Genomic DNA, 12,924 nt, shown 5'->3' on the forward strand with positions numbered 1-12,924 from the left:
TCAATTTCCACGTCAGTCCCTTTGGTTGGCGCTTCTTCAACTGCAAGAAGGGTTTCAGATTAGGAATAGCAAGAACAGTGTGCTTGGTGTATAATACTAGTAGCCTATGTAATTGGCTATTTATTTATTCTGACATACTTTACTTCAGAGTATGGTGGTAAGCCATCTGAGATGCAGGGATAGTATACTGGCCCACGATTTCTGTCTGTATTGCACCTTGCGTATGTGTACATTAAAGTAGGCACCAAACGAACGCAGGATACGTGCTGCAGCCATTCAGCATGTGGACACCAGTGCTGTGCATGAACGAGTTCAAAAGAATGCGTTCATTGAACGCGTACATTTTTATGAGAACGATGAACTGAACGCAACTTAATGACAAATTATGAATTTGGGGAGTCAGGTGGCTGAGCGGTTAGGGAATGGGGCTAGTAATCTGAAGGTCGCCAGTTCGATTCGAGCCAAAGTCGAGTCAAATGACGTTGTGTCCTTGGGCAAGGCACTTCACCCTGCTTGCCTCGGGGGAATGTCCCTGTGCTTACTGTAAGTCGCTCTGGATAAGAGCGTCTGCTAAATGACTACATGTAAATGAATTTAAACGGTGATCACGTTCATATTACCTGAGGTCTAGCTAAAACCTTACGGAAGGTTTTCCTTCTCCTGAGGAGAGGGGCTGTCTAAACCAAATGCTTGCACCATGTTTTTGCTCGTAAATTTGTTGCCTATGTTGCTTGTTGCTGCTCCAACTCCGCTTCACGTCGTGCCTAACAACTCCCCTTACCTGTTCTAAAATCAGCGTAAACCACGGCCTCTTGGGGCTTATTGCTTAATTCCACTACTACATTTATGACGTCGACGATTCAAAGAAACATGAAAATAAAAGTTTGATCATTCTTGTGTATGATCACATCAAAATGCCAAAACGGAAAATGCTATATAGCCTTCTGTTTAATCCGCCACCACTTAATAACTTCTGTTAAACTTGAGGGTGTCAAACGAACGACAAAATCACTCAGGAAATGTATGTCACGCAAACCTGCCATGCTGTTACGATGCGCCACCACTCGTTTCTTCATTTAAAGTTTTATATCGGACCATTTCTCCTTAATTTCTGCCATGGTCCGGTTCTCTGAACCCACAGCATTTATAGCACTATAACAATTAGAATCAAAATCAGAATTCGGTTTATTCGCCATGTAGCCTATGTTATACAAACACAGAATTTACTGTGGCAGGGAGGTGCAAAACACTAAACATATACGAATCTTAAATAAAGTGAAAGTACAAAAGTTTTACTATATCTAAGAACTAAACAATCTAAGAATACGAGAGAGCTACATGTTAAAATCAAGAAAGGGCGCAAATAGTAACAGTTTTCCACTCCGCCCACTTTCTTTAGTCGCTAATACCTGATGACAGGCCGCCAAACAGGACACATTTTCTCGCCTCCACCTCTGTTGTCAGAACCTCGATCTCACAGTAACCGTATTTCTTTGAATAAACGCCGGCGTTTAACGTTCATTTTTGATGCAGCGTTTATTTGAGGGCTGTGTTTATTCGAAGAAATACGGTAATTCAGAAAAGAAATGACCTCAAGAGCGCATTTATAGTCCATCTGCATATTCATTTATAGGAGGAGGCAAGGCGGGTCAGTGGCTCGTCACGTGCGGTCAATCTCACGTTGATTGTGATTTATTGTCAGAAATATTAATCTATCAAGCATTGCACAGTCAGTCGATGAACAAGTTTAAGAAAGTTTATTGCTTGTGGCCGGCCCACAAGGAGACAAAAACATCACACGCCATTGTGCTACAAAGTTTGTCCGCTAGCATGTTGTGCTAGCTAGCTATTTAAGCAGAACCGCTCTTTACAGTCATTGGTTAAGACAAAGGCATGCAAATGTTCCATTGCTCTTCTTCATTGGCTCCTTGCATAGACCTGGCGCAGGCGTGTGTGCGTGCGTGTTAGAGTGCGTGCGTGTTTACGACATTAACCCTGATTGAAACACAACAGGATCTCTTGATGTCGTAAAAGCTCCTTCACATAAGTGTCAACAAAAGGTCTCCAGACCTTGCACCCCATCTTAGTCCTTGTCAAACAGCATCTCCTTAAAACAAACAAACCCCCAACATCTTCTAGTCTGAACAAATGCTCACCCTTCCCCCAGGGTGATAAGACAGCCTAGAGTCTAGTTTGGGGGGCTCTGTTATCTGCTGACAAACTACTAAGCATCTGTATTATTCAGTATAAAACATCACATTCTTAATTTCTCCGACATTTCCCTCCTGATTATACTGAAACATACAGATGATAAAATGTGTTATTCCAAAAACCACACCTACGCACAAATCAATAAAATCAAATACATGAAATCAAAAATAATTCATAAAAATAGAAATGTGTAATATTCAACAAGACTATACAGCATTATAGTCTAGTAGAGTGAATGTTTGGACATGAGGGAAGCCCATGGTATTGGGATAAAAACCCGTCATCACTCAACAGTGATCTTTGACGTTTGTTGCATTCACCAACAGACCTGGACGTCATCTCAGATCTCCTTCACACAAAATAAAAATAAAAACAAAGATTGCAACAAAGAAATCAATACAGAAATTATCAGGATATAAGAACATGCCTACTTGTTGTTAACATGGTCATCTCTAAAACCATCAAACATTCAGTACACTGTCAGTCAGGTTTTTCTAAGACAGGCCCTGATTGTGCTCTTCCTCTCCAGGTTAGGTGATAAGCATTTCTCTCCAGGTCAGGGAGTCATAAACCTCAGTTACCCAAACAAAAACCTGTTTAACCCTTAAGTCACCCCAGATTTTGTCCCCAAATGTACTCCCCCAGTCAACCTTATCTCCATTTTATAGGTGGCAAAAGCTTCTCCCCCTCACCCGAAGGTGATCTCCTACAGAGCAGTCAGGACTTACGATCAACAGACATTTCTTTCCAGCCTGCTGCTAACTCTTTTACAACCTTTGCATGATAAGACACATCACTTTGGCACAAATCCTGAAATCTCATTACATGTTGTCAATTTCTATTTCTTTTCAAATTAATATCAATTTTCTGTAGTAGAACCAAGTTTCTCAAAAACTAAACATGAAGCTTTAATGCAATTCCCAAGTAATACTTCATCAAGTCACAAATGAAACAGCATTGTTATCACCTCTTCCGACAGACTATAACTGTTCTCAAACATTCAAACTTCTGCCCTGGAACATAACAAATCAACTGGAACATATTTACGTAACTGGTAGAACGTATCATGATAGGAGTGTTTGTACCTAAATTTTATTCCACAGAAAAGTTTCTCACTTATCTCAAGATTAAAACTTCACTTCTAAATCTATTTAACATTTGCAATGTTATCAATGAAACAGTTAAATATTTACTTTTCCTTGTTTCTCAAAGTCCAATTTGTTGAAACGGATGCCATGATTGTGTGCATGGTGATTGTGTAATCTTCTCGTAGAAGATGTAGTCTAGTTACAACGGCAACCTCAACGCACTGTACTACAGGCACAGCGCGGAGTTTTCCTTATTTTGACGTCAAACAAAATGCACGCTTGACTCACGTGTACCATGATATCTCCTTGTTTATCACCTCTGAAACTAGACAGGAATGACCTCGTTCACCTTGGGTCATTTTACAGGACTTAACGTGTCAAATCCGTCGCCACAATCCAGTCTCCTTAGGTCAGGAACCTCACACTGGATTGAGACAGCATCTTTCTCCTGTCTGCGAATTTCAGAAGAAGTAGACTACACAGTAATTAAAATTACATTCTCACAGAGGTCAGTTGAAAGCAACTGACTCGTCATCGGCCCACTCCTGAATCTTTACATTTCTTTAACTCAATAAAGTTCATGCATATCTTGCTCTCACTCAAATCGGGAATGCTAAAAAAGTTTTTTCTTAAAGTTTTTCTTGAATAGTTTGCAAATCCATATGCTGTGAACACTCTTTCGTTATCACTCCCTCCTGTTGAGACATGATTAAACTCATGGCTCAATATTATAGCATAACGAAATAGATTCTTCAGTAACATAAGTTCCTCCTGTGAATTTACACAACCCATCATTTTGGTGACACTTTTTGCATATCTCAAGACAGTCACATCCTCATTATACCTTTTCTAATGTTAAGACAGACAGACCTGTATGGCTGCCTCTTTTGCTGCCACATCTGTTTTAGCATTCCCAGAAAAATAAAATCAATGTCATCAGTATGAACTTCTAGTTGAGCAAACAAATTCTTCATAATTGACATCTTTCCTTGTAGATAGTCACTGAGGTTAAAACATTGCATCTTTAACCATAGCGAACAGTAATGAGATGCTATTTCATTGTCCAGTTAACATAAAACTATTGTCATAATGTTGAAGCACACATTATACCCTGTGTAATCTGTTGAATCAGCCGGAATAGCACTGTGCCTAGTTGAGGTCTAGCTTGGCGCATGCAAGACAGTTGGACTTCCCTTTTTGCGAGTTTAAACATTATCCATTCCAACCACGAATTTTCTGTCAGTAAATCCAGTTCTTAATACTAGTGTGTTCTGCTCGTCTCAGCGGTGTTGTCTTTATCTGTCCTATTGTTTCCACTAGGGGCATCATACAGCAGCAATCACCTTTTCAAACCATAGTATAGGGAAGACTATTATGAATATTAGCAACAGTAAGCTACACATGGTACCACAGATGTCACAATACTACGGACGAGGAAATAGGTCACCCATCTTTTCTACCTTTCCCTGCTTACTGTCTCCTATCTTTTAAGCCTATTTAGTCTACACCCTATGTCTCTGTTGGCCGTTGGTTTCTTCACTGAGTTTGAGACGCGCCTTTCTTTAAGAGAATGACTCCCCTTTGTAGTCAGACTTGTGCCTCAAGACTGTGGTGCGTAACTAATCTGTCCCTGCATCAATGTCCCTTCTTTCTTACAATGTAACAAATGCATAGACGTCCTCTCTGCTATTTTGACTGCAGTGGGTGTGGTGAGTAGTACCTGATACAGTCCCTCCCACCTGGGCTGGACCAGTTCTTTCTTAACTTTAATCAATACCCAATCTCCTGGTTTGACTCATCCACTCCCTGGTTTACTGCTTCACCTGGAACAGAATTTAGCAGAAGATATCTCTTTTCTAGTTAGCATTTTATATCGGTTAACTTTTTAATCCACCTCTTCAGGAATTTGGACTACTTCTAGTAGAACCAACACAAGTTCTTCAGAATTCTTATCTTTCCAGGTGATCATTGCCCTATTTATCCATTGTTGAGCAAACATATATAATAAGACAATACCTCATCATTTGATATTCAACTCCTATTACTTATGTCTAGAAATCTGTTTCTTTGTTCCCTTTTAAACAAAATCAACTGTTAGTCTAATTTCTTTCACTCCAAAAACCTTCCTTTGTTTAAAACCTGTTAAGTTTAAGACCTATATCATTTTAGATTCTCTGTTTAACCAAATCACACCTCTTTTTGTCAAAGATATGATAAAAACCATTGTCATCCCAAACCAGAATTTATTCTGTATGTTTCTCAAATGAAAATATAAACCACATAATGTTCTTAATGTAGCTATTAACCAAACATTTTTTCCCAACTATATTTTCTATAAAGGTCAGATAGGTAGAACTTCATAACCTGCTTTGGCTGCAGTCCAAAACAAGCTAATTAGCACGAACCATCATTACCACAATTTATCAGACTTAATGAGTCTTCCCAAATTATTTCAGAACAAAGGTTATAATAACCCTCCTTATGCACTAATACCATTCATTAATACAATCTCACCACAGACTAACTGTTTATCCCAACCATTGTCATGCTCTTGACAAAACATCAAAATAAAACCTAAAGCCAAATTACAATCAAACTCAAAATGAAATTATATTTTAGTTATTTTCTCTTTCTCATTTGTAACCAAATTGCATCCAATACCTTTATCAAAACTCTTAAAAACCCTAGATTTGACTATTTGAAAAATGTTTTCCCATATACCTAAAGTATATGCGATAGTTCCCTTTTCAGAACATCAAAGTGTTTGAACCAATAAACAAAACACATTCCTTTGCCAAATAAAAACAACCTTCCTGTGTAAACACAAACTTCCCATAAGTTCCCATAACACCCAAGGTTGCCATTATTGACTAAATCTCACTTTTGATTTCAAAATTAGCCTTCTACTAATTCTCTGAGCCACATTTTAATTTGCTTTAAACTATCGTTATCATAATGTTGTTTTATCAAATCAATGTTCGGACAGTTAACTGCTCCTAGACCTAAGTCACTCATGCCAGTATTTCGCTCCGTAATCACGTCAACCAAACAATGCCCTTAAGACAAAAGAAAATATAAATTCTCCCTTTTTCTGTTTTAAACCTTTAAATTCACAATTTTACAAGAGTAACATAAGCCCGTAAAACAAAACCTTACTCTATAACTTCTCAAAAGTCTTATCAAAGCATGTAATACAGAATACGCCTTTGAATATTCCTATATTTACCAGCCATTGTGCCCTCGGCATGCGTAATGCACGGACAATTCTTCAAATCTCAATTTTCTGGGACCAAAAAACCTAAATGAAAATATTTAATTTTAATAGTTTATAGTTTGTACTATGATTTAATGCAACACTCTTGTTACTTTCTCAATTACTCTTAATTTTTAATAACTCAAATCTATCACTGTTTCCATCAGCGCCCGCTTCAAACTCGAATCAAACAAACAGCGCGCTCTGGAACAAAGCAAAAACGTATTTTTCTTTGCACGACACAGATGGTTGGCGTTTACCTTCTATTCACTTAATTTTGCTCTGTAACTCTTCTGATTGTAGGTATTAGAACCAATTTTTAAGCCAGGGGTGTAATTTCTGCATTCTTATTGAATACCTTCACACAGATATGCCGCTTATAAATACAAGTTCTGGTCGGAAAGGCTCCAAAAACCTCCCTGTTTGGCTAGGAATTACAACAAATGTTGATCACGCATTTGTTAACCACCAAACTTCGAATTCATCCAAACGGACACATCTTTCAGCCTTAATACTCACATAATTATGCAGAATTACCCTCTGGAGTCACCTTTCCTCGGAATTTCTGAAACTCGTGTAAAATGTACTCAAACAACCAAAAACCTTGTTAGCAAATATTTCAAAATACTCATCACGTAACATGTTTTTAAAAATCACCAAATTAATATCAAATTCGCCTATTTCTCTAAAATTGCCTATTTCTTTTTCAATCTCTCAATTTCTCTGCGCATGCGTCATGCGATTACTCATCTTTGATCTCATATGTCAAGCTGCAATTCCTTTACTAGCCTGTACCCGCCGCCATCGCCGTTGAATCTGTCTGTAAACTCTGACAAATACCTTTGCCATTTTTCCTGTCTCTCTGGACACTCACGAAACCACAGCCTTGATCTTTCCGATCCAAGCGCTGTCTTTCTGGCAATTTTTTCTCTTTTCTTTTGACATTATTTAACAGACAGCGGACTGGCAAATTCGCTAGAATCATGTCAGCCTTCTTTGAGACTCATTTGAGACAAATGACCACATTCTCCTCACTCTTTAACCCCAAAAACGGAATTCAAACTTCAATTTCACCATTGAACCCGAATCTTGGTTTCCATGTTTCTAAGCATTTCACACTTCCACTGTACAACTTTTAAAACAATTAACCATGGTTATATTTACATAGAACCTCGATATTTACAATTCTATCAACTCTTAGTAGGCCTACTTCAATTTCAACATAAAACTTGGTCCAAAGTCTACATATGCACCTAAGATTACTCGTCAGAGATGTTTACACATATCAGAGTTCTGGTTGGGCAAGTCTTCAACTAGTCCATTTGATTAGGTAAATATTAATACCACCAAACTCATACATTTCAGCAAAACAACCTCAGAAGCAAACACATTTATGCAGCACCTTTGCCCTTAACAACATAAAATTAGGCCTTAACAACAATCTCAGTCTCTCTGACTGGTTCACCTTGTATACACTTCATCTTTTACGTGCGCACGGAGGTTTATTACGGTAGTCTTCCTCAAATCGACTCTGAACTGTGCTATGTACATCACTAGGTCTTTAAGCTCCTCATCAGTTTTTTATTCACTGATCCGTCACAAATCACCAGGTCTTTGTACATACGACACGGCCTATTCACTTCACCGGGTATTTCTGAATCGATCACTGGGTCTTAGTAAAATAGGATACCATATACTCGCCTCACTGGGTCTTTCACCGGGTCTTAGCTAATATAGGACCTCAGTGCGTCTTTAACGACTCCACTATGGAATTTTTCTTAATCTAAATCAATTTGGAACACAAAATTTGACTGTATATATATATACAATTTCATTCTTACCTTGTCCATCGAAAGCTGTGCCTCTTAGCTAGTCCAGAATTCCGTCACCTTTCCACCATCCCCCCCCCCCGAAATTGGCCTCTTTTTAAACAGCCATATTTGCTACGAGGTTCTCCACCGTCATGCACGTCTGCACAGTTTTAGTTCTTGGTTCTTGGGTTCTGGATGGTGGAATGGATGTTGGAATCCGGCTCGAAGGACCATTGTGTCAGAAATATTAATCTATCAAGCATTGCACAGTCAGTCGATGAACAAGTTTAAGAAAGTTTATTGCTTATGGCCGGCCCACAAGGAGACAAAAACATCACACGCCATTGTGCTACAAAGTTTGTCCGCTAGCATGTTGTGCTAGCTAGCTATTTAAGCAGAACCGCTCTTTACAGTCATTGGTTAAGACAAAGGCATGCAAATGTTCCATTGCTCTTCTTCATTGGCTCCTTGCATAGACCTGGCACAGGCGTGTGTGCGTGCGTGTTAGAGTGCGTGCGTGTTTACGACATTAACCCTGATTGAAACACAACAGGATCTCTTGATGTCGTAAAAGCTCCTTCACATAAGTGTCAACAAATGGTCTCCAGACCTTGCACCCCATCTTAGTCCTTGTCAAACAGCATCTCCTTAAAACAAACAAACCCCCAACATCTTCTAGTCTGAACAAATGCTCACCCTTCCCCCAGGGTGATAAGACAGCCTAGAGTCTAGTTTGGGGGGCTCTGTTATCTGCTGACAAACTACTAAGCATCTGTATTATTCAGTATAAAACATCACATTCTTAATTTCTCCGACATTTATACAGGAAAGGTGCGCAGGACCTGGCGTACGACCGGTTTTAAACGTACTTTTCGAGTTTTGGCCGTACGCCATCTTCTGGTATGAAAGCTGTGCAATCCTTTATACATGAAGCCTGTTGGTAAAATCCTAAATGAAGTTCCATATCTCACCTTTTAAAACGCTTGGAGCGTTTTTTAAGGACGATCTCACAACTACACTCAGCCATTTTGCTGTGGCACGTATGCGAATCACGACAAATGAGTCAAGTAAATGAGACCCAGATGAGACTACAGTCTATCATAGGTCTAGATGGAACGGGTAAGGCTACTGAGAATGAATGTTTATGCCGCGGGAAGATTAACGAGCGACATCATTCCGTTATAATTGATTATGGTTGGCCACTGCATCGATGCAGCATCGTCCATGTCCGCATCGCGATGCATTGATTATTCGATTAATTTCAACACCTCTATCAGTGAGTGATTCGTTCATCTTCTCGTGCCAGCACATCGGGATGTGTTGCATTGGCTCAGTAGAGGAAACAGAAAGGAAAGGACTACCTGTGTAAAGGATTCACCTCACATAACTGTTTAAAATAGCGGACATATTCAGGCCAGCGAATTGGCTAATTGAATGAATTGTTGAACTGATTGAATTGTTGAGCAAACTTGCTTGTTCCTAATGCTCGATTTTCTATTATCATACCAACATTCCCAATACATAAACCATGTTGTACAAATATAAAGATGAATTGTCTGTCACATGGGTCTTCTTTCATTGGTTCCCTTACAGAGATCCTGTGTGTGTGTCTTGAAGTGGTCCTACTTAGGATAACTAAATGAAATGCCCAGATAAGATAAGGATCTTCCTGTTTACCTAAGCCTGGACCTTGCCTCTACAGGCTGTCAGGCTGTCTGGTCACAGAGGAAGGCTGTGCTTCTCTGGCCTCAGCTCTGAGGTCCAACCCCTTCCACCTGAGGGAACTGGACCTGAGCTACAATCATCCAGGAGAAAAAGGATTGAAGCTGCTCTCTGCTGGACTGGAGGATCCACAATGCAGACTGGAGAAACTCAAGTAAGGAGATGTTTGTGTTTTATATACTTCTTTATGTCATGTTGCTTAACACTGAATATATCTAATTACGTTAATAGGCCATGCATTTCATGATACAAATAAAAACTGCATGTTTACTCTACAATTTACAATATGGTTCAACTATGATTGTAACCACAATCATAATTGTATTTCCAGAAAGTGGGTTTAGTGAAAACTGAGTTTTTAAACCCTGAGATGAGGGAAACTCTGGGTTTTTAGTTCCAGAAAGAGAGGTTACTAAAACCAGACATTGTCAAATGTAGCTCAGCTCAAACCTAGGTCCTAGTGTCGGTTTGAAGTGAATGTAGCTAGGGACTTTAACAAGAAAAATAATTGGAATCAATTTGAGCACATGTTAACTTAACTAATGCATGAATCATCATCAGTTAATACATAACTCAGAAAGTACTTACACATCATTTGGTAATAGGGAGTCACATATGATTTACTATTAATTAAATCTGGAATCATGTATCAATTCCTATTGACATTAACACATTAACTGATAGGTGAGTTAACTACTTTAGTTAATCATGCGAACTATGACTGTTAGTTAACTGTGTGAACCAAAACCCTGACTTAACAGGGTAATTCATGTGTTAATTTCTACAATGGCGGTATCCATGGATTGAGACGGTAATTAATCATTTGTTAATAGTAATGTGCCTCCTCAAGTAAAGTCACAACATGAGTTACATTCACTAATCATTAACTAATTATTCACTCGACAAATATTTACTGTTTTTTCAGAGAGACAACTTTTAAATAAACTATATTATGAGTTGGAATCCTGCATTACAGTCAAAATAACTTTTTGACGAATTGATGACTACCATGCTGTTTGCAAAACGTTTTATTTCACTCGAACAACACACGCAAGGCCACCTCGATATATCGACCAGATCTTCCGTAGAAAATGTCTGGTTGCAACAGATCCTGGATTCTGGACCGATTTATGACGGTGAACATCTATCTTCGATGTTAACTTTCCACTATCCCCTAAGCTCAGCATTATACATCAACTTGAAAAGGGTGAAGGCTAACAGAGAATAATTAAGCATTTGAATGGTAAAGGCAAACTACGTGGAGCTGACTGACCTCACTAATACAAACTTAGCAATGTTTTTTTACCCATTATTTAGACCTAGGCTAGCTAGCTTGTCAGCCAGCTGACAGGCTCTAACCTATCTATTTAGAGACGCTAAGGTGATTATCAAAATGATCCAAAACATAGGCTATACTAAAATGAATGTGGCTAGCAATTTTGACAAGCAAAAAAACAGAAATAGGTTGCAGCAGTTTGTCTCTACTACAGTTTAAAAATCCACGATGGGACTGAATTTAACCCTTCGTAGGTTCGGCGACTTTTTATAGTACAAAATAGCTGTCAATCAAAAGGAGATGCAGTCTTTCGACACACCCTCCAATCATCACGCAGAAGCCCAGCGTCCAGGCCAGCCCACTCCTCTATTCACCTCCAGAGACGCTCAGCGTCCATGGCGGGACATATTTTAACACTATAGTAAATATTTTACCATACATTTTTTGATATTTTAGGGGAAGCTGAGCTTCCTTTTCAGTCTTAAAGAAATCGTCACTGGTGGAAAGTTAACATAGGAGTTCACCGTCATGAATCGGTCCAGAATCAAGGATCTGTTGCAGCCAGGCATTTGGAAGATCTGATCGATACTTCGAGTGGACTTCTTCTTAGAAAGGTGGCCTTGCATGTGTTGTTTGAATGAAATAAAACGTTTTGCAAACGGCATGGTAGTCATCCATTCGTCAAAAAGTTATGTTGACTGTAATGCAGGATTCCAACTCATAATAGAGTTTATTTAAAAGTTGTCTCTCTGAAAAGACAGTATTTGTCGAGTGAATAATTAGTTAATGATTAGTGAATGTAACTCATATTATGACTTTACTTGAGGAGGCACATTACTATTAACAAATGATTAATTACCGTCTCAACCCATGGATACCGCCATTGTAGAAATTAACACATGAATTACCCTGTTAAGTCAGGGTTTTGGTTCACACAGTTAACTAACATTCATAGTTCGCACGATTAACTAAAGTAGTTAACTCACCTATCAGTTAATGTGTTAATGTCAATAGGAATTGATACATGATTCCAGATTTAATTAATACTAAATCATATGTGACTCCCTATTACCAAATGATGTGTTCATGATCAGTGCATCATTAAATACTTTCTGAGTTATGTATTAACTGATGATGATTCATGCATTAGTTAATGCATTAATGAATGATAATTCATACACCCTTATTGTAAAGTGTTACCACGCTTAGCAAGTCGGAGGTGGTGCGTTCGAGCCCAGTGAGTGGCGAATGAGCCTTGTCATGACGGAGCGTGGCTGTTACATACCCGTCACACACAAAATAGTTTTTGAGCTTCATATAATATAAACATTACGTTGGACTCATATTGTTATATTTGCCAAATGTTTTTAACTACAATATTATTATATCACTAAGTTTTGGACACCTTTGTGCAGAGGATGATGATACTAAGGCCCAATCCCAATGTCCCCCCAAACCCTGAGCCCTGAACCCTCACAGACTTACTGGACATCACCTAGTTAGTGATTTAGTGCAAGAGACTGGAATTTATCATCAAAGGACAACCTACACACTAACGCTGCA

The 12,924-nt window shown here is 38.8% G+C and overlaps 1 protein-coding gene across 1 annotated transcript in view; it reads left to right on the plus strand.

Annotated features, from left to right (window-relative positions):
• The window catches only part of LOC146274031 (NACHT, LRR and PYD domains-containing protein 12-like), a 44,766-nt gene that overhangs the window by 15,840 nt on the left and 16,002 nt on the right, over positions 1-12,924 (plus strand). The window contains exon 9 of the mRNA XM_084704532.1: positions 10,066-10,239. Coding sequence (XP_084560658.1) covers positions 10,066-10,239 — 174 coding nt within the window. The remainder of the gene's footprint in view (positions 1-10,065; positions 10,240-12,924) is intronic.

The sequence above is a fragment of the Hypomesus nipponensis genome, chromosome 9 (genome assembly GCF_054491055.1).
Source record: "Hypomesus nipponensis isolate SF chromosome 9, ASM5449105v1, whole genome shotgun sequence".
Lineage (NCBI taxonomy): Eukaryota > Metazoa > Chordata > Actinopteri > Osmeriformes > Osmeridae > Hypomesus > Hypomesus nipponensis.